Genomic DNA, 23245 nt, shown 5'->3' on the forward strand with positions numbered 1-23245 from the left:
TTAAATAAGCCTCATCAGAACCTCCCGCCCGTTGAAGCCTCTTCTACCCCCTGCCTTTTATTTAGCTGGTATATAAACCTTTACCTCTAGCTGTTTGGGGAGTTCCTCTGGGTAGAGCATTCCTTCAATCATAATAAAGTTTCCTCGTGCTGTCAATGGATTTGCAGGCCCTAATAACTAGGACCAAAACTGGTAGAGGCAAAGCTTTCCTCCCAACAGGAACTTACCACGTACTTGACAGCTCTACTTTGTTGAAAACAGGCATCTCAAACGTACTATGTCTCAAACTAGACTCTCATCTCCAGACCTCCATCCCCATTACCCCTCCTGCTCATTGGCTCTGCAGACTCCAATCAATTGTGACTCACTGGCTCGTCCACAAGCTTGTTTTTTGCATCTTATATCCAATTTGTCGGCAAATCTTATTTCCTATCCCTTCAGAAATATAGCCAGAAGCTGACTCATTCCCACCAGCTCCACTGTTACCAGTTTGGTTGCTAGCCAGTCATCTCTCGCCTGGATGATGACAGTAGACTTGTAACTGTCTTCTGATTGGCTCCTGCTCCATTTCAGGATACTCTCAACAAGGCAGCTAGAAACCAGATCAGATCCCCTTTCTGTTTGAAATCCTCTCACTTAAGTAAAGCCCTAGCAATGGCCCACAAGGCCCTAGATCTGCCTGGGCCCCCTCAGCTCTCAGCCTTAGGCCCCAGCCCACTTTCCCTGCCCGTTCCAACAACATACCAGGCAGGCTCCCGTGTCAGGCCCCAGGCACTTGTCATCATCCCCTCTGCCTGGAACACTCCTTCACCCCCTTCAGGTTTTCCTTCAAATGTCACTGTCTCAGTGAGGCCCTCCCTGACCAAGCTATTTCAAGATCGCAGCATTTGCACTCAACACTTCCCTCCTTCCATGCTGTTTTTCTCCATTTTATTTATCACTGTCCCATATGCTATATAATTTTGTTTCTCTCCGCTAAAAACTCAGCTCCACCAGGAAGTTTTGTTTCACTCACATTGTATTTCTAGCTCCTAGAATAGTGTCTTCCACTTAGTAACTGCTCCATAAATACACGTTGAATGGGAGGGGATAAATGAATGTGTGAGAAGTAAACAAATCCCATTCATGGGGTTGAAAGGGAAGTTTTGAGATGCTGACTATCTGAACTTTGCATTTGACCTGCTCCTGTTCCCCCAGGAAAACCCTGAGGATATATTGTGTACAAGCAGCGCTGAGCCCTTCGGGTACAACAGGGAATAAACTCCTGATTTCAGAGTTTAACCGTCCATTTTTGGTTTTATCCCATGATTGTGATAGTGAATACTGGTAGGTCATTCTGTCTATTATAGTCAGTAGTGTTATAAATGTAATCTGAGCATCTTTACACAGAAACGGAAAAAGCTTTGGAACTCGCGCCCTTCACATCCACCTTTGGATTTAGCCTGGCTTTCTGCCTCATCTAGACCTCGTTAGTAACTATCATTTGAGCAAGTGTGTGTGCACACACACTCACACACATTTTCTTGCCTTTCCTGCTTGGAAATCTTCAGATGAGTTTTCTTAGTATTGAAAACAAAATACAATGGATCCGTGAAAAACAAGGTTTGAACAGTGTGGGTCCACTCATATGCTTTTTTCAATAAATATATTGGAAAATTTTTTGGAACGATTTGAAAAAACTTGCATATGAATCTTTCGACTTCCTTAATAACATTTTCTTTTCTCTAGATTATTGTAGGAATACAATTTTTAATGCATATAACATACAAATATGTTAATCAACTGTTTGTTATCAGTAACGCTTCTGGTCAATAGTAGGCTATTTGTGGTTAAGTTTTTGGGGAGTCAAAAATTGTATTTGGATTTTGACTGCATGGGGGTAGGGGTGTCGGTGCCCCTAACCCCCAGGTTGTTCAAGGGTCAACTGTACTCTTCCTTCCCATCTTTCCTGTATTTGTCAATATACAAAATAAGAGTTGCAAGATCTCGTATGCCCTCCACATGTAATGAAGTTCTTTTGCAGTATTTTCAAATTATGCCTTTTTCCTGCCGTCACTGTGACCTAAAATTTCTCGCTGAACTGGCTAATGTCATCACTGAATTAAGACAATTTTGTGATCCACTGGCATCTCTACTTCCTGCTGCAACTCAGCCTTCACATTATATTAACCTAAATAAGTATGCTACAAATATTGTATTTACTATAGCCCCACTTAGCTCTCTATGCTTTCACTCCCAATTGGAACGCTCAGCTGTACTTATATTCCATACAATCACTCTGTATAGATGTTTATCACCATCTCAAGTGCCCTAACTGCCCCCTCAGTCTAGATCTTATGCTTTCTTCAGGGTCTAGCTAAAATTTCCTTTTTTGAGACTTTTTTTCGGGAATACTTGGATCCAACATCATTCCTTGATTCTAAATGCCTTAGCAATTCATGTTTCACACAGTTAATTCATTTGTATGTTGTTTTACTTTCTGATTTCTGCTAATGTCATTTCCTTGAGTTTTCTTTTAAAAATGCCCACATTGTTTTAATATTTCATATAAAGAATAAATAAGATCAGAAGTTTGAGAAGCAACTTAGGGATAAGTAGTTAACTTTTGAGGTTTAAATTACTGGTAAGAAACACAATTGTCCTTTGTAAGTTATATAAATGTCTAATCACTATGTTGTACATACTGGTATGTCAACGGTAACAACAACAACAAAAAATCTGTCAATTACTGGTCTAGGTGGCTTTTACCAAGGACTATGCATGTATTGGTGACTTAGGTGCATGACAGATGGAACTATTCCTTACATTATAGTCACATCTCAGCTGCATAATCTACTTTTGCATTCTTATCATTTATTTGTAATTGTGCTTTTATCTGGGCACATGATTGTTTTTCCTGTTTTGGCTCCCCTCCACATATACTTTCAACATTGAATGTTTGGAATATACAAAGGGTGCCAAAAAATATATATATATACATATTGCAAAAAAGGGAAAAACTATTAAAATTGTAATAATATATACTGATAACAAAAGATAAACACAAGTCATGTGTATACATTTTTTTTGGCACCCTCGGTATATGAGGAATGGGATGGTGATTTAGGAAAGGTGGGAAAATTATGGGTTAAATCATATTAAGCATTGGTTTATTAAAAATCTTAGTCATTTGAAAGTGTAGTTAAAAACATAAAAAACACGATTTTTTAAGGCTTTTCACTCAACAATTCATAGTTGACCATTTTTTCCCCAGTCTGAACTCGCAATATGGGATCCCACTTTACATGGGTGAGTGGTATTTTAGCCCTGCAGCTGCCTCCCATTAAAAAAAAAAAAAAAATTCGGAACAACCTTAACTTCATTGCCAGATTAAGCAAAAGGGGCGATTGTACCCTAAACAGCATATTCCTAATTCCTCTGGGTTGAGAAAGGTTTACCCCCGATCACTTTTAAGTAATTGAAAACTGCTGCAATCGTTCTAACACTTTCCGGGTTGCGAGCATGAGGCCGGTGAACCGCATTTTCTGCATAAATGATTTTTAACGTTCAGACGTGCTTGGAACTACAAACACTGCAAGGGTCCGAACAAGGCGCTTTGACTGAGGAGCTGGAAGTAACTGTAACGTCGCTCTTGTCCAGGTTTCTAAGGAGATGGGCACTGCGGGCTCGACCAGCCGGCCGGGGGGTCGGAGACCGGCCGAAGGAGCAGCAGCGGACGAAAGTAACGGGGAGGGCGCTCAGCTCGGCAGCGGTCGTGGCGCGTCGGGCCCACCGGCGCGCGCGAGGGTCGCGGCTCCTCTCCCGAGACGAGCCGGGGGCTCCCGAGCGCGTCCTGCCGGCCCGTGTTCCGGCGCTTCACGCGCGCCAGCCGGCCAGCCCGGTCCTCCGCTCCGTGCGCGGGGAAAAGAGCGCGGCAGTTGAAACCGTTACCACCCCCGAGTTTTGAACTGGTTCAAACTTGGCTTTCGGCCCCGCCCCGCCCCTCCGGCCCGGGAACTCCGCGGCGGCGGTTCCCGCCAAGCTCCGCGAGCGCGCCGTCCCGCCCTCCGCCCGGTTCCCGCCACCCCACCCCGCCCGCCTCCCGCCCGCCGCCCGGGCTTCGGGCTCCAGAGGCCCCTCGTCCACTTCCTGAGAGGCGCCGAGTCTTCAGCATAAGAACAAAGAGCCGGCGCGGAGCTTCCACTCGGCAGCCTCTTCCCTCGGCGGCCGCGCGCGCACGCGCCGCCGGCCCGGCCCGGCGGAGTCCCGCGGGCGCCACTGCGTGGGGCTGGCTCAGCGCCTCCGCGCCCGGCGGGCTCTGTGATTGGACGGGAGCCCGCTCGTGTCCCGCCAATCGGGGCGGCGCTTGGTTGGACTGGGGGGGCCAAATAAAAGCGATGGCGATTGGGCTGCCGGGTTTGGCGCTCGGTCCGGGAGCGTTCGACACCCACTGGGACGCAGAAGGCGGTGGAGCCCCGGCGGCGGCGGCGGCGGCGGCGGCGGCACTCGGGAGCGGCGCGCGGGAGCGGCGCGGACTGGGGCTCGGGGCTCAGGTAACGCGCCGCTGTCGGCGCGGCCCGCCGACGGGGCTCTGGAGCCGGGCGCGGGGCGGCGGCGCCGCCGGGACCTCCCCGCCGCCGCTTTGCCCGTCCGGGTATCGCCCTCAGCAGGCTCTCCCGGGGCGCCGCTTTTGCAGGCGGGGTGAGGGGACACCCCTCGGAAGGGGGACGTGGGTCTGGGCTGGCCCGCGCCATCCCGCGGCGGTGGGGGGGCAGTGCGGGACCCCGAAGACCCCGGGCGGGGGCAGGGGCGGGCGCCCGCGGGGGGCGTGCGGAGGGGTCCTCTCGCGTGCGCGCTCCCCCGGAGGCGCCGGGCTGGGCCGGGGGCGCTCCGGAGTCCGGGGCGGGCTGGCCGCCCGAGCCCAAGTCTCCTTTGTGTGGAGCGCCGGGTGGGACGGGACACACACAAGTTGGTGGGACCTAGCCGCCGCCGGGTGAGCACTCAGACAAAGGACGGACTGTGTCTCGGGGGAGCTCGGCGCGAGGAAGGGGCAGTGACACTGGGGCCTGACAGCAGGCGGGAGGGGAGCGTGGGGAGTGCGGCCGCGGGCGCGGGTGGGCGGGCTCGACCCTGCGCCCCCTCCCTCAGGCGCGCGGGCTCGGAGGGCAGCGGTCGCCCGGGCAGCGTGCGGAGACGGGACTCCGAGTGGCCGCACCTCTGACATGTCCCCCAAAGCAGCCTAAGACCCTGTGGTCTCCAGCCGCTCGGACGAGGCCGTCCCGGGCGACCTTCGCCTTCTCGTGTGGCTTGATGTTAAGTTTGAGGGGAGGGTCGAGCTGTTGTTCCCCTTCTTGGTTTTGTTCGTTTGGAGGGCTTTCCGTCGGGTTCCCGCGTCGTTGTGCACCCCCTCCAACCACCGGCAAAGTGTGCCACAGGGTCACTTTTTGAAAACGGGAGGCATCGAGAAGAGAAGCACGATATTTTGGAAAACTTGGTGAACTCACGCCTAGTGAGTTCCCACTTTTCTAAGGAATCATAATCTTAAAAAAAAAATTACAACTGTTTTGGCCAACTTGATACATCTGAGAATGGCGACAGGTGCTAACGAATTCAACTGTCATTTAGTCAGCGACTATTCCCCAAATCCCTAGGGGATGAATGAGGATGAGATGGTAGAAATAGTTGATTAAAATAAAATGCTTATGACAAACGTGTGTTTAGATGGTATGGTTAACAATTTTTTATTAATTGGTCTTGTTTTAATAGCCTTGGCGAATTCAGAGAAGATTGGGTACAGAAATATTTATTGCCTAAAAAATCGAAATGTGCTGTCCACAGTTAAACTTCCTGTGTTTATCACACAGGATCTATAAAATTTAAATTCATTTCGAAATAAAAATCTGCCTTTGGTATTTAAAAATATTTTGCTTTCTAGGTTTCGAGGTTATGAGTTTAATTTTATGGCATTTTAATGTTACATAAAACAATTTAACAAATCTTTAAAAAACACTAATGCTGATACCGTTGAATGTAATCTATATTTCTAAAGGTTTTGAAGTTTATTTTCCAATTACTCTTCATGCATGAGCATTAGCAACTATTTCATATGTAGGAATAAAATGTAGAACAAGTGTGTAATCCTCACTAGTCTCTTGATACTTTCGTTTTCTTGCAAATAAAATTGAAGATATATTTCCTTTTCATAGTCTCTAAAGTTAATATATAGGATTCTAGTCTTAGATATAAAGAATCCTATTCTGTCTTTTTGGAGGTGTATTAGGAAACGTAATGTTTAAAGTCCCAGAAACACTTAGGAAAATTGCATCTTAAATTCTAATTTTCATTGAGAATGGATATATTCAAAGAAAAGGAATTTAGAACCACATAGGCACACTTGATTTGCATTGTTCTATCTGATGACGATTTAATATCCACCTACTATCTTATGGTTTCATAAAAATGGAGACAAAGAAATGCAGTGTAAAAGTCTTTAGTAAAGGTCTTTATTACATATATGTTGCAGAGTGTTGGACAGACATTCCAAGTGCTGCCCTCAGTGTTGAGATTGTTAAATGTTTATATTAGTTGCCGATAGTATATTAAAAAGCCCTGCTGATAATCTTGCCCATTATTGTGAGATGAGCTAGTTATGCAGATTTTTGGCAGAAATTTGGATCTTTCAGGAGAAGAAATTCTGATTTTTCCTTTCTTGTGTATTTTGTATTTGATAATTACTATCTTTATACTTGTCACAAGATATTTTTTTTTGAAGTCTTTTTCGGGGAGTTTAAAAATTTGTTTTAAATTTTTTCCTGGTTGAATTGAGAATGTATTTAGTCAGTTTAACTAGCAGTGATTTAAAAAAAATCAAACTCACTTGTTGATTTAGTGTAGTTAGGCAAAAAAAAATTTCTAATGCTTTTGTATCAGCTTGGCCTTGCGTGCATACACAAATAAATGATTATCTTTGTGTTGGCCACTTAAAAAAATTTTTAGGCAGATTTCTCTAGGTATGTGAATTGATTTCTGTATTGGCCTAAATAAACAGTGATTAAGAAAGTAGATCTGCTTTTTAAAAAAATCAACAAGGAAAAATCCTCTAATGCGATCTGGGGTCCATTAGAAATGATTTCTGGATTTGCCTTGAAGTCAGTGTCAGTACAAATGATGAAAACATTTTCTGTGAATCATGAAAGATTTTCTGTATGGGCAAGTGAAATGTTTAGTTTGGGGGAGAGAACGAGTGGAGAGGAACCGCGCATTCAATTCAGAGAAAGGACCATGGTGGGATGATACCTTTCCTTTCCAGAGGCCTGCCCTGCGTTCCCAGGCACTCTTGTGTTCCACAGGGCTTTGTTCATACTTTTATTAGAGCGTGTGTCAAATTGTATTGCAATCACTTTTTTATGCAGCCATCTCCTCACTACACTCTTTAAGTGCCTTGAGACAGAGGCTCTGCCTTATTTTTTTCTGTATACCTGGTTGTTGCTAGAGAATAGGGGTTTAATCGTTGAATGAACGAAGGAAATATGAAAAAATGGAGGGAAATAATTTGACAAAGGAACTCGCAAAGCAAACAGGATATGTTAATATTTATGTTGTGAGGAACTTTGGACTACAAAGAAAAATAAGCATCAAGGTGAACAAGTTCTAAGGTTTCTCCAAGTTATAATGCTCAATGATATGAAAATTGGCTGTTGGTGCAACTATTGATATTCATGTGTGGTATTTCAGGCAGCGGAAGAGAAGCTGGGGTCACCCGGATTCCTGGTAGCATCTAGTTTCTGCTTAACTTGACTTGTGTGTTGCTATTGATCCTTGTATAAAAATATAAGGAGAGGAAAGTGGTGGGGTCATGAGAGTAGTAAATCTTAATTGAAAGGTGTTTAGTACAATGGATGAGTTCTTTATTGGAATAATTTGAGGTGGGTTTTGAAGCTAAAACTGAAGGAAGTAGTGCCAGCTAGTGTAATTACGGAGCATTTATTGTGAAGCTCTTCATCATTCTTGTAAAATGCTGTGATAAACGGAGATTAGCAAATCCAACAATGTCTCAAAAGGCATAGCTGGTAAGTATCTGAGACTTGGTGCAAAAAATATGACAAAAATGAAGTGAAAAAAGACATTAATACTGAAGTTCCTACTATTTACCAGATGCTTTATTCATTTATTTGCTTGTTTGGTTTGTTTGTTTTTATTGTGGTAACAGTCACATCAGAAGCTTTTTATTTTTAATTCTTGTAAAAACCCTGCATCCATCAACAGATGAATGGATAAACAAAACGTGGTATACACGTACGATGGAATATAATTCAGCCACTAAAGGATGAAATTCAGATACATGCTACAACATGGACAAACCTTGAAAACATTGTGTTCAGTAAAGTAAGTCAGACACAAAAGGGAAAAAAATGGTATGATTCCATTTCTAGGAGTTACCTAGAACAGGCAAATTCACAGAGACAGAAAGTGTAGATGCTCCCAGGGGATGAGGGGCAGGGCGGGATGGGAAGTTGGTGTTTAATGGGTGCAGAGTTTCAGTTTGGAAAGATGAAAAAGTTTCGGACAAGGATAGTGATGGTTGAGTGACATTTGAATGTGCTTAATGCTACTTACTGAACTGTACACGTACAAATGGTTCAAACGTTAAAGTTTATGTTATGTATATTTTACAATAAAAAATCTTTGATAATACTATACTCTGCAAACCTTTACAGATAAAGGAAATTGCTGTCTAGAGAGTTAACTTGCCCAGGCTTATCCAGCTGGGAATTTTCAGTCAGGATCCAACTTAAATCCGTTAGACTCCATATTAGCGACTCTGTGTTATCTGTCTACGGGTCTCCTGGATGATGACAGACATACTGGTTCCAAGAAGAGTTTATTTGAATCAATCAGAAAGTTGTATGTAAAAGTAGGTACAGTGTAATTGTAATTTTATGGGAGGTGCATTCTGATGCCCTATACAGACTGAAAGATGTCAGATTTTCAGATTTCTTTCTCAGCCAGAGCTGTCATAGTGTGCACTCGAGACTGGGGGTGTGGGGGCGGAACAGTAGTTTTAGGAGTGTAGTCTTTGGGGTCCTGTGGCTTGGGTTCCATTCCAGTTCCTGAGCTGCCAGTGTGTGCCCTGGGCAAGTTGTCCTTGATGTTTAAGTGTCCCTGTCTGACAACTGATCTTAATGACAATATTCATTCCATAATGATGTTGAAAAGATTGAATGAATTAATACATGTGAAACCTTTAGCACTGCACTTGGCAGAAAGTGTTTGATAAATGATTTGTAGTTATTGTGCCAGTATTGTTTTTTTAAGAGTTGATGTACTTTCTCATTGATGGAACTAAACACTTCTCAAGTTTAAACACATGCTTAGGGCCTGTAAGTCAAGAAATGGTGTTTGGGGCCCGCCTGGTGGCTCAGATGGTTGGAGGGCCCTAATGACGAGGTCTTGGGTTCGATTCCCACAGGGGCCAGTGAGCTGTGCCCTTTACAGCTAAGTTTGTGAACAACAGCTCTCCCTGGAGCTGGGCTGCTGTGAACAGCTGGAGGTTGGCATGAGCCACTGTGGGCGCCTGTGTGCTGCTGGTGGCCATGGCCAGTGTGAGTGGCCGGCAGCCCGCGAGAGGTGCTGTGAGCGACTGACGACCAACAACCAACTTCCGGGTGTGTGTGTGGGGGAGCACAAGGCTCATAATACCAGCTTGGGCCAGGGAGTTGTGTCCTGCACAACTAGACTGAGAAACAACGGCTTCAACCGGAGTGGGGGGGGGGGGAGGCGGAAGAAAGGGGAAAAAAAGTGTTGCTTCATATGCTATATCTTTGTTTATTTAGAAATGTCTCAAATACAAGCAATATGTGTTCAATTAAAAATACTGAAACAACCTAGACATTCATAAATGGAAAGCTTTCTTGATCCCTGTAATCCCATTCCCTACCCTTAACAATTTGGTGTATGTTTTCCCTAAACTTACCAATGTATTCTTATGAATATGTACTTATACCTATATTTTACAAAAATGGGATTGAGTTATTTGGTTCTAAAACAACTTTTTTTTAGGTGAATACAGAGAGATCCATTTATTCAAAAATAGCTGGTATTTCGTTAGGGCTTGTTATGTTCTTGGCACTGTTCTAAGTGCTTTCATTTATTTTATATAGATACTATAATAACAAGAGATGGAGAGATTAGGCAGCAACTAGTTAGTGGCAGAGTAAGGATTTGAATTTGAGTGCTTCGGTTACAAATCCCTGATCTCTCAGCCTGGTGGCTTTTTGTTTTTTGGGTAAGGCCCACCAACTGCCAGTGATTTTTAGCATTTCTTAAAGAGTTGTAAAACAACAAAACCCCAAAAAAGACTATGCAAGGAAACTGGCTGTGGCCTGCCAAGCCTAAAATACTCACGTGTGGCCCTTTATAGAAGAAGTTTGCTGCTCCCAGCTCGAAGCTTTCAGGCTGTTTTGTAAGCAGAATATGTAGTATCCCAGTTAATGAATGTGTCATCATACAGTGAACCAACCCTCTGGGATGGGCATTATGTTCACTCCTCCAAAGAAGTGAACTGCCTTCCATATCCGAACATTTGTGTGACAGCTTTCTGTTAATGTAAGAATTGCTGTTTCTAGAGTATGCACATTTCAAGTTTTAATAGATGTCAGATACCTTTCTAGAAAAGTATCTATTTTTTTAGTTAAAACAGCTTTATCAAAGTTAATTTACATACAATAAAATGCACACATTTGAAGGGTACAGTTTGAAGAATTTTGACAAATATATACACCTGTGTAACCAATCTCTCAGTCAAGGTTCATCTCAAAGTTCTTTTATGACCTTTTACAATAATTTCCTCTCAACTACCCATCAGATTTTTCTTTTTCAAGAATTTCATATAAATGGAATTATACAGTATCTATTCTTGTGATTGGCTTCTTTCATCCAGCATGTTTTCGAGATTCAGCTGTGTTGCTTGTTTCAGTAGTTTCTTTTTATTTCTGAGTTGTCTTCCATCTTATGAATATACTGGTGTTGATTCCTTTACCTGTTGATGGACACCTGGGCTGTTTCCATTTTGGGCTATTATTACTAAAGCTGCTCTGATCATTTGTATAAATTTTTTGTGGACACATCTTGTAATTTCTCTTGGGTAAATACCTTGTAGTTGGACTGCTGATTTAACCCATAAGAAACTGCCAAACTTTTCCCAAATGATTGTGCAATTTTGTGTGAAGAGTTACAGTTTCAGTAGTAGCTGTAACAGGAGTTACAGTTTCTCCCATCTTCACTGGCACTTGGTATTGCCAGTCTTTTAAATTTTTCCATCGAATGAGTGTTAAGTGTCTCATTGTGCTTTTAGTTTGTGTGTCCCAGAAGATCAGTGATGTTAAACATCTTTGAAGGTGCAATTGTATACATTGTTTTTGGGGGTCAAACCTTTTGACCATTTTAAAATAGAGATATTCGGGGTAAACGTTCTCTGTCAGATAGATGTATTAACAAATGTTTTCTCCTTAATTTTCAACTTTGATTGTGTATATTTTTTGACAATGTACAGATCAAGTTAAATAATGTTAATACTGGAAGCATAATTGTTTCAATTCAGTTAAATTATATGAAAGCAAATTCTTAGTTTGTAAGTCATTTAATTTTTTTTAGATTTTATTGGGGAAGGGGAACAGGACTTTATTGGGGAACAGTGTGTACTTCCCGGCCTTTTTTCCAAGTCAAGTTGTTGTCCTTTCAGTCTTAGTTGTGGAGGGCGTAGCTCAGCTCCAGGTCCAGTTGCCGTTTCTAGTTGCAGGAGGCACAGCCCACAGCTCAAGATGCCATGTTCAGTCTTACTTGCAGGGGGCACAGCCCACCATCCCTTGCGGGACTCGAGGAATTGAACCGGCAACCTTGTGGTTGAGAGCCCACTGGCCCCTGTGGGAATCGAACTGGCAGCCTTCGGAGTTAGGAGCACGGAGCTCTGACCGCCTGAGCCACCGGGCCGGCCCAATTTTTTTTTTTTTTTAAACTTTTGTTTATTTTAAGTGTGTTTTTCCAGGACTCATCATCTCCAAGTCAAGTAGTAGTTTCAATCTAGCTGTGGAGGGCGCAGCTCACACTGGCCTATGCGGGGATCGAACTGGCACCCTTGTTAAGAGCACCGGGCTCTGTGTTCTAACTAACTGAGCTAACCCGCTGCTCCCATTTCGTTCTTAATATAAAATGTTACATGTTTGCAGAAACATAGAAATGAATATATTAATATTATAATAAATGATATTATTTATGTAGTTAGTTGTTAGGTGTGTGGCATGCGGAATTTTAAAATTAACTAGTTTTGAAAGTGATAATATTCAGCAATTCTTTAAATTTTCAGTTTTGGATAATTCAGACCTTTTCACTTATTAGTAAGTTAAACTTTTTCTTCATAGGATAAATGAGAACATTAAAAGTAAAATAAAAGTACATTTGATTTTAGAATCTGGTGTAAGATTGCTAAGCCTGTAGAAACCCAAAAGGACGGGATTGGGGAGCTTCTGGGCTGGTGAGCATGAGGTGCTGGGAGAGGACACGGGAGCCCCCACCCTTCCCCTGGCGTCTCTTAAATCTCGCTGTTCCTGAGTTATGTCCTTTTATAATTCACCAGTGATTTAGTAAGGAAATTTGTCCTGAGTTGAGTTCTGTGAGCTGCTCTTGCAAATTAATTGAACCCAAGTGAGGGTGTCATGGGAACCTCTGATTTATAGCCTGACTGAAGCACAGGTGACATCCTGGACTTAGGGTTGGCATCTGAAGTATGTGGGGGTGGACAGTGTTGTGGGACTGAGTTTGTAACCTGTGAAATCCAGGTAGATAGTGTCAAAATGGAGTTAAGTGTGGGACACCCAGCTGGTGTCCCAGAATTGTTGGGGGTGGTGGTGGGAAAAATGACCAATAATTTGGTGACCAGAAGTGTCATAAGTGAAATACTATCCCGACAGTATTGTCTGTAATGGAAATGAAAACAATAGACCTTGTCGTGACACAAATCTGGCAAGGGCAAGCTTATTTCCCAGTTCTTATAGAATTTACTCTTATAGGAAGAGTAATACAGTGTGTTTTTTTACCATTTGTCTGGTATCACTTGTTATCCACTAACAGCATGTAACTAAAGAGCTAGCTAGCTCTACCATACATGTTTTCTGGAAAAGAAAATTCCTTCAAACTATTGGGTGCTTCTGTCTCCACCCATTAGGATGGTTAAATAAGGGGTGAGATACTCTCTTCCTTACCCTCTAGACATTCTGTACAGTGAAAATGCCAACTTGTAAATGCAGACTACCAAAGCAAATGTCATGCCCTTTGTAGCCCCCGAGCGTAGAACTCCTGTGTCAGGTACTTCTCCTCGCCCTCTCTTTTCCCACATGGACTGCTGGGACAGAATTCTTCTCTTCTGCCTTACTGTTAGTCTGGAAATTGTAGGGATCGTACAGCTGGTTTCCCCGTGGTGGGTGAATACTTCACAGCATTTCCCCTGGAGACTCAAATATACTATTTTCTCAGGGCTTAATTATTTGTGATGTCAATTTATAGGAATAAAATAATTCAACAGACATATTTGATAAAACAAATACTGAAAAATAATCATTGCTTGTAAATAATACTTGGAGGGTTGGAAGTTTTCTAGTATCTCAGCAGTATATTTGTGATAAACCCTAAAGTAAAGGAAAATCATGAAAGGCCTGTATCTCATAACTACCCCTACTTTTACTTCCATCTTGTCCTGAAACTACTTCTGTTTTTAGTGAGAAAGTGAACTTCAGGGCTGAGCTGAGCCCGAGGAGTTTCTGAAAGATCGCACTCACTGAATTCTGCTGGTGTCCACACATGATGGAAATGGCACTTGCAAGCGTGTCTGCCTCCCGGTGCTCTCACTAGACTCAAGTACTGAAATGACCAGGTAACAGTTGCTTGTAGGATGCCTGGAAGTTGAGAGGTTCTATAAATGCTTTTGGGATTAGCAGTTTGAACTGTCCAGTCCAGTTTTAATTCTGTCACCAGAGTATAGGGAAAATTGTGTCTCATTTGGGGGTTTGGATATAAGGTCAGTGTACAAGGCAACAATATTATGTTGGCAGAATTACCCATGAAGAGTTCCTAGGAAGACGCCATATCATAAATACCTTCTCTTTAGGTCCCAAGCCAGCCCATCTTTCCTCTCTGATGACAGCAGATCTCTGTTGTTGGCCCCTGGTTTCATTGAGGGACCAGTCCTCCAGGAGAAACGACTGAGCCTTGGAATCACTGAGGACGGAGTCAGAAGCGCAGAGCAGCTCGTGGGGCAGCAGATCTGTCACCCAGCTCACGCCCGCGCGTTCGCTAATTGGCTGGAGTCATGGGCAGATCCCTTGTATTTATCTAAACCGAGTTTCTCTTAAAATTTTGTTCAATGTATGTTGTTAAATTTGTGCTAGATGTTAGCTTATTTGAGGTATAAGGTTTAAAATAGACTTTCTAGAAGGAAGAACATCTGTCATCAGACTTACCTACCTTTTCATTCTGTTTGCTTGTATCAAGTGGAGTGCTGAGGAAATAATGTATCTCATACCTTATCCTAGAATTATGAGTTGAGTTGCTTATCATAGTTTTAGTTTCTTCTGGTACATATTTTTTTTGTTCATTTCTCCTCCAACAGTATCTCAGTAAACTGAGTAATACCCAACAAAATGATAGGATTTAGCTTATAAAATAGATTTAGTCGAGTTTTCAAAGAAAACTTCAACCTCCAGATGTCAGTTTAGTTCATCTGTTTTATATATTGTTCAAGCAAATTCTTTAGAACATTTGTGATTGATCAGTTCTCCACTTGGTTGAAATTTATATGGCCATTTCTTTTCTAAGACATGTCTTTGTAAAACCTATAGAACTTTCAAATAAACACAGGAATGGTTGTCAGCAGACTCCATGGTGATCTTAGTTTACTCGGTTAGAGGGAGGGAAGTGATCTTATTTTTGTGGAAAATACATTTCTGCAGTCTGCTCACCATTGCTGAAACAGTCAAGTTAATGTTTGCTGTCATTTAGCTAAGATTGCCACATTTTTGTAATTTTCCTGTGCCTTTTTAACACTGCTGTGCCTTTTTAGCACTGCTTAAACCAGGGCTACAAATATGATCCCTATTTTTTCCCTTATTTTCCCCTATTACTTGTCACTGGCACAGTTGTTTTCTGAAGACCTTCTGAACACAAATGCTGTCTGTTCATAATACTTTCTCATCTGTAGTTGCATGTACAAGTGACCCACAGATGTTTCGGCACCAAGACGCCTGTTGTATCTTACACACTTGTGTCTCTCTGAGGATTTAACATTTTCGGAATGCTCTATGAATTCTTACTGACTGGTTGATAATATCTCTGTTCTTGGCTTTCCAAGTGCTTCACGCTGAAGTTTCGGAAGTTTCTTCTGCTAGTGTTACGCAAGTCATTTGGATGGAATGTTTGAATCCAGCCATAGTGAGCTTGTGTATTTTTGTCGTTTTTCTTATTTTTAAATAAATATAGACATTCTAGGAAGCGAAAGGTCCCTGAAACAAGATTTACATTTTATCTTTTATTTATAGGGGTAGGGTGAAGTTGTGGGTCTCCGGAGAGCAGGTTGGTAGGGCGGGGTGGTTTTCGGCAGCAGGAGGGTCAAAGTGTGGTTGTGACCATGGATGAGACCTTCTTAAAATGAATGGTGACGGGTAGACGTGGGTGAAAACAAGCAGTTTGTTTAAAACAAATTTTGTTAGAGATTCGTCTCTTAATTTGGCACAGATATATGGCGGACTATCATTTGATTCTCTAGCTTGACAGTTATAGCAAATATCCCTTATTAAATATTCTTCACTTAGAGTTTTCTCCCCCCTGCCCCCATTTTTATTTGCAAGATTGATGATTTCTAGGCTTTCATTCTTATGTCTTTAGGAATATCACCCACCTGCCCCCAGTTTTATTTGCAAGATTGGTGATTTCCAGGCTTTCATTCTTATGTCTTTAGGAATATATAATTTGACTATCTTTCCTGTTCTAGGCTCTTTGCTAGGCAACTGAAAAGGCAGAGTATTGCTGTGATTTCTGATTCATATGGTTCTGGATATGCTTCATGGCAGCTTATAAAGTGTGGTTTGTGGACCTCAGGGGGTCTGTGACGTTAAAACTATTTTTGTAATAATGCTAAGATGTTATTCACCTTTTTGAACTGTGGTGACGTATGCACCAGTAGTGGAAAAGCACTGGTGGGTAAAAATTGTTGGCACTTTAGTACTTGGAGTAGAAAAAAGGCCATTTTAACTTGAGAATGTCCTTGATAAAGTAATATAAATTATTAATTTTATTAACTTGATGCTGAGTGCACCTGTTTTTAATATTCTGTGCAACAAGATGGGAATATGCATAAGTGTTTCTGCATACCCCAGTATAGTGGGTCTCTAGAAGCACTTACACGATTGAGTTGTACGCTACACTAACTGCCTTTTTCATGGAGAACACCATTTTTGCTTGTGAGGGGCTGACAGATAAACTGATTATTCAGACTTGGGTATTTGGCAAAACATTTTCCAACAAAGTGAGCCTGTCCCTTCAAGAAAAACAACTGACCTTTTTGTTGCTGATGATAACATTTGAGCTTTCAAGCAAAAATTAGAATTTTTGGAAAACTTGTATCTGTCACTGTGAGTTTGACAGCTTCCCAATAAATACTTAAAGACTTCTGATGAGATCAGAGTGTTTAACAAATATGATTTTTTGAAATATGTCCACTTCTGGAAAATCTGCCTAACTCAGTAAACCAGTATTTTTCAAATGAAGAGTGATGTTGTTATAAAATCACACATGGGTTAAAGATACATTCAGAATAAATAGGCCAATGAATTTTAATGTAGCAGAGTAGGAAAAGTTTATTGTTACAGTTTCAGATTCCACATTGCAAACCAATCTTTTAAGAAACTCCCATTGCTTACTCAGGAGTAGCGGTTCACTTGAGGAGCAGCACCTAACAGGTTGAATTGCAAGGTTAACTGGCCACTTGGTTTATAGAATTGTTTTGGTGTCATATCAAAGCAGGAGGTAGAGCCACAATTACCTCAAAAGGCTGTTCAAATACTTTTCCCATTTCTAGCTAAATATCTGTTTGAGAATAGATTTTCTTCATTTTTTTCAACCAAAACAACATATTGGGACAGATTGAATGCAGAAGCAGATACGAGAATCCAGCTGTCTTTTATTAAGACAGATTATTAAAGAAATTGGCAAAAATGTAAAAACAATGCCACTCACTGATTTTTTTTTTTAAAAAGGGAAATAGTTTCTTTAAATGTGTTATTTATATCAACATGTAATTGGCTTGCTATTATTTTTAAACCGAGTATTTTTTTAAATTTCTGTTTTTAATTTCTAATATGGTAAATGTCAGTAGATGTAGCCCATATAAACTAAATGGATCCTGAGACCAAAATGCTCCAGAACGGTATATGTTTTCTTTGAACTTTCTACCCATTCTCTTTGTCTGTGCTGGTAACTGCTGTGTGAGTAATGAATGTCTCAATTTGTATCATAAGATCCAAATTCTTCGTCATCGTCATCGTCATCGTCATCACAGTGGCTCATTTAGGGCTTCATATTATCCTCTTTTGATCGATTCTTTTTCCTTCTCATGAACGTATCTGGCTTTTTAATTTAAGGTTGTCTCTTGCCATCTTCTTGCTTCGTTCACACTGCCATCAACCCAGTCAGAGCCCGTAGCACTTTATTCCTGAGTTACTTCACTGCTCCCATTTTGTTCTAATAGATGTTTTTCAAACTTGAGTGTTGAATGGAACCCCAGGGTTGACTTGACTTAATTTTATTCATATAGTCCCTCAAAATGTACAGCTATAAACTTATGATAAAACCAAAGCAAAGTTACATATTAAATACAATCAAATCAGCAACACATTTACTGATGCTGTTTTGTTAAAACTGAAGAGTCAGCAATAGAGCTTATAATAGAATGACAGAGTCTCAGGGTCAGTTTTATAATCAATCTATTTCTTTAACTTGGCTTAATACTAACATAGAGAATGGCTGTTTGCATAAACGTGTTTTCTAAAAAGGTGTTAACTTTTGGTCTCTATTTGTTCTGGATAATCAGACCTAGTAGTTATTACGAACAGTGACACCTAGCAATCCCTGAACAGTTTTAATGCCAACTGAAAATCCTGTAAAGCTTGCGTTGATCACAGGAGCATTGTGGGGTTACTGAAATCTGCGTCGAAGAGCCATTTAATCCAATTATTTGTGGAATCTTCACTAGAAAGTATTTTATTCCTTATTTTACTTCTGGGTTTGATGTTAACTTATTGTTGCTGGTTGGCAGGGACAAAGTGCCGTTGGGGGGGATCCCTGCATCCCACTGGCTTTGCAATAGCATAGTTGCTGTGCTTCAGCACAGCTTCCTTTGTTTGCCGACTTACCACCTGCCACCTTACCTTACTTACCTGTTTGTTTTTCCACAGCACTCAACACCCCCTTACTTACTAAACTATTTAGGGTTTTTATTTATTTTATTAGATTTTTAAAACATTTTTGTTTTTTATTGTTTCCGTTCAAGTAGACTTTAAGTTCTATGAGGTCACAGGTTTTGGGTTTATTTATTGCTAAGTCTTTAGTTTCTATAATAGTACCCAGCATGTATTAGATGCTCAGTAAATAGTTATTGAATGAATGAATGTGTATTAATACTTTATTCAGACTCCCAACTCAAACGCTCTTTTCTGTGTTATGTGCTTACTGCTATCTGCTGTCTGGGGCCAAGACCTGTCTCTGTCTTTAACCTCATGTTTTTAAATCATTCTGTAATAATTATCTGTGCATATTTTTTGCCTTTTCCTATTTAATATTTTACAAAGCACTTTAACTTTTTAATGTATTTCTGTTCTGTTTATCATTTTAAAAAGTGGATGTTATTTTTTAAAATAAATGTCTTTCCATTAGGTTGTTGTGTAACTTAATTCTCTTTTTTAAAAAAACTTTAGTTGGGAAAAATTTCCGATTTCTAGAACCACGGTCCACTTGTCAAAATGAAGAAACCAGCATTAAGATATTATTCTTCACTACAGACTTCATTTGGATTTTACCAGTTTTCCCCTTTTCTGTTCCAGGATCTGGTCACGTCACATTTACTTGTCTTCTTAGTCTCTTCCAATCTGCGAGTTTCTGTCCCTCCTTATTTTCATGACCTCAGTAGTTTTGAGCAGTATTGCTCAGATATTTTGTAGAAATGCCCTTGAGTTTGGGTTGACCTGATGTTTTTACGTGATTAGATGGAGGTTATGGGCTCTGAGGTTTATCGGGCGCTCATGACAACCGCACTACGTGTCTCACTGGTGCCTTAACCATGGTCACTAAGTGATGGTGGTGTCCTCCAGGTGATATGACCGTTCCCTTTCCAGATTCTGATTTGGAAGCGGCTCACTGAGTCTAGTCTACCCTCCCTCTCAGATTAGGGAGTGTGCACGATAGTTTGCTGTGTGGAATTCCCTGTGAGGAAGATCTGTCCCTTCTCCTCCATTTACTTTGTTATTAATCACTTATTATGTCAGGGACTCCTGGAGACGTATTAATTTGATTTTAATGTACTATTGTAATATGATACCATTTTGCTGTTCAAATTCTTCCAGCTATGGCCATTGAGAGTTCCTTCAGTATGGTTCTGTCTGTGACATGTACCTTTCCTTTCATCTTTTGAGCAGTTCCTTACTTTCTGGTATGGCTTTTCTTGTATTTTCCCTGCCCCAGCCCTAGAAGCAGCCATTTCTTTAGAGCTCTGCTTCCCTGTCCTGGAGAATGGTATTTAGAAAAAAAAGATACACGTGCTGGGTGTACTGGTGGAGTGTCACTGCTTCGAGGCCCTCTGTGGCTGGAGCTTGGCAATGAATGTATATCTGCTAAGCTCTGGATGCATGCATGTCTGTGTTTCTGTATGTCTGCATATGTATTATAAAAAATATGAGTTCATACTGATATCTTCGATTTTAGCCCATCACCACCCCTTGCTTATTTGTAAACTGGTACCCCAGTGAGAAATTTACTAACTAGAGTAGTGTTTCTGCTCAGTTCTTTTTGTCTCTAGCCTTTCTCTATTCAGTCAAAACACAGATTTTCGGGGGCTGGCCTGGTGGCTCAAATGGTTAGAGCTCCATGCTCCTAACTCCGAAGGCTGCCGGTTCGATTCCCACATGGGCCAGTGGGCTCTCAACCACAAGGTTGCCAGTTCAATTCCTCGAGTCCTGCAAGGGATGGTGGGCAGTATCCCCTGCTGAGCTCCTGGATGGCTCAGTTGGTTGGAATGCGTCCTCTCAACCACAAGGTTGCCCGTTCGACTCCCACAAGGGATGGTGGGCAGTGCCCCCTGCAACTAGCAACGGCAACTGGACCTGGAGCTGAGCTGCGCCTTCCACAACTAAGATTGAAAGGACAACAACTTGACTTGGAAAAAAGTCCTGAAAGTACAAACGTACACACTGTTCCCCAATAAAGTCCTGTTCCCCTTCCCCAATAAAATCTTAAAAAAAAACAACAACAACAAACAAACAAAAAACCAGATTTTCGGTTAGGTGCTCCTTTCCCCTACCCTTCTCCATGGGGTTACCTATTAAAGTTCTGATACAGTTAGTTATATTTGTTGTATAGTCTACATTCCTTCCTGAGATCCCTTGAAATCTTGCTTTGTAAAAAATGACTTTTCACAGTGGGTTGTGGTCTAACTTCACTTTCTAATAGAATCTTGGGGTTCCTGATCTCCCTCCTCTCTTCTTTGTGTAGTTGCTTGCCAATGCTTGGGGCGCTGTCCTATGCACCTTCCATAACTTTACTTCTCATAACACCTCTGTGAGGTAGGTACTCGGGCATCAACTTCTCTTTCCTGAGCAGAGTGAGGAACAAAGATATTTAGTATAATACCAACCGAATAACTTGGCCATGTCCCCCCACAACTGGTGTGTGGGAGAATGGGGACATGAAGCCAGGTAGAGCGGCGTTTGGTGTCCTGCTCTTACCTTTTTTTTTTAAAGGAGGGCGCGGCTCACACTGGCCCATGTGGGGATGGAACCGGCAACCGTGGTGTTATTAGTATCACGCTGGAACCAGCTGAGCTAACCGGCCACCCCCAGGCTCTGCCTTTTATTCAAGAGTGGGGGTAGGACTTAGGATTTAATAGGACCAAATGCCAACCTGCTAGTTGATTGTTGAAGTGAGTTTAGAATGGAGCGAGCTGCTCCCTGCGTGCTTTGCCCCGTCTCCGCAACAGGCATTAATCGTGAAGGCACTTTCCTGCTGAGCCAGAACATGGCCCAGCCGTGGGCGATGAGGTCTGTGCTCTGGAATCCGGAGCGCGGTGTGCAGTGGCCCTGGGCGGCCGCGTCTCGGAGACCTGCTGCTCGCGGTCCTTTCCTGTGTGCTCTGTGCTCCCCTCAGGCGGGAGACCTACTTCTCCGAGGTAATTAACTTTGCTCTCCGCTGTCTCTGTAGGTTCTCATATATTGTTCTCCTTATTGTTGCCTCCAAAATCTTATTTGCCATTAATTTACTTTCGAGCTTATTAAGGCAATGAATTTTAACTTAAAAATAAATGAAATTGTTAAATGAGGCTAACAGCTGCCCTCAAAGCATTTAAACATAAAAGTACTATTGAAGACTGGTGATTTTTTTTTTTTTAAAACAGGCAATTTTATGGCCGTCTTGCTGTAAAGGAAAAAGACACTTTAGTCAGAAAAGGACATCGAGAACATTGCAGTCATAGACTTAAATATGACCTTATTTAGTCTGGTATTCAGTTAATAGTCAAAATGAACGCTGTTAATTTAGTTAGGAAGGATAAGTAGTACATATAATTTATTAGTTTTCTTCCGATAAGTAGAAACAGAACCCAGAAAGACTAAATAGATGGCTAGTGCCTGATGCAGCAAATCCTTTAGGAATGAAGCACCTTTAAAGAAAAGCATCAGGGGCACTGAAAAATGCCTATGGAACTTAAAACCAAACCAAAAACCCTGTCATTGCAGCAGAGGGAGGAGGGGCAGGAATGTCACCTCAGGTAAAGGCCCTCCCAAGCCGGGCCGGGTTGGACCTGACTGAGGAGAATGCTGATTCTTTGGCCTGGGTGACCTGGGTGCCGAGAGGTAGGGGGCGTGTCCTGGCCACATCACGGGCTGAGAGGGCTGAGAGGACGGAGGGCGCTCCCTGCGGGGCACAGAGCACACTGGGGAACAGCTGTTGCTGGTGCCATCGCCCCCAAGAGCTAGGTCCTCAGAACCCATCTCTTAATCCGGGCGTCATTTGCATATAATCCCAGTCCTAAGAATCTGTCTCAGACCCCTCCTGTATTTCCTGTGGCAGAAAACCTAATCCCAACTGGTTTCAGCAAAAAGAAAAGGGAATTTCTTGGCTCGTGTAACAGCAGTTCTGGAGTTGGTTTGGCAGAGCCTGCCTGCTTCAGGGCTCAGATGGAACTAGAGTCCTTTTCTTGGCTTGGGGTGTTTTTCTGTTGCTGACTGTCTTTGCCGGCTGTTGTCTTGTGATTGCAAGTTAGCTTCCAGCAATTCTTGGACAGCACGTTATCAAGTTCAGATCTAAGTGGAAAAGAGGGAGCTTTCTTGTCCTCAAGTTGCAGGGACCCTCCTGAGAGTCTCTCACTGTGGCTGGACTGCTCATGGGTCCTACTCTGAACTGGGGACTGTCTGGTGGGGGCTCAGCCAGGCCGGGACCCCAGGCTTCCTTCCAGTGGAGGATGGTCCTCAGAGAAGGGGTGGGGGAAAGTTTCAGATGCGGGCGGCAGATCCAGCCCTGTGTGTGCTCTAGTGGGACAAAGCTGGCTTACAAGGGTGTGGTATTCAAGCTATTGGAGTTTGGTTTGGTTCATAAAATACATGCTAGACTATGTAATTCTCCTTAATTTTATTCTGTGAGGATTCACTACATTGTATTAAGGTTTTGATGGTCCCTGCCATAAACGGGTTTGCTTTTGGATTAAAGCATAACTGTTGTCTTGGTTTCACTGTATACAGGTAGGATCTTGTTTTAATGACGAGCTACACTGTAATCTGTTTTGAATAAAAGAAGATGTTTTCATATCCTGGATAAAAATCATACCTTAGTGCCGTTTTACCTATGAAACAAAACAAATGCTGTGATTGATAAATTTAAAAATTGGGTTATTCACAAATCTCCATCCATTTAGTGGTAAGTCATTTTAACAAAGGTTTCTTTTTGCTAATACACAAATATT

At 42.2% G+C, this 23245-nt stretch overlaps 1 protein-coding gene across 4 annotated transcripts in view; it reads left to right on the forward strand.

The window, feature by feature from the left end:
• Positions 1-4397: 4397 nt before the first annotated feature.
• EZH2 (enhancer of zeste 2 polycomb repressive complex 2 subunit) overlaps positions 4398-23245 on the forward strand; it is a 56910-nt gene continuing 38062 nt past the window's right edge. For 3 of the 4 annotated variants that reach the window (XM_074315209.1, XM_074315211.1, XM_074315212.1), the window contains exon 1: positions 4398-4532. Coding sequence is in view for 1 of the 4 variants with exons in the window: in XM_074315208.1 (XP_074171309.1) it covers positions 13896-13903 (8 nt within the window). In the remaining 3 variants the exon portion in view is untranslated. Of the gene's footprint in view, positions 4533-13758; positions 13904-23245 lie in introns of those variants that run through there. The other variant, XM_074315208.1, reaches the window with a different exon arrangement.

Source organism: Rhinolophus sinicus, linkage group LG11 (genome assembly GCF_036562045.2).
Source record: "Rhinolophus sinicus isolate RSC01 linkage group LG11, ASM3656204v1, whole genome shotgun sequence".
Taxonomy (NCBI): Eukaryota; Metazoa; Chordata; class Mammalia; order Chiroptera; family Rhinolophidae; genus Rhinolophus; species Rhinolophus sinicus.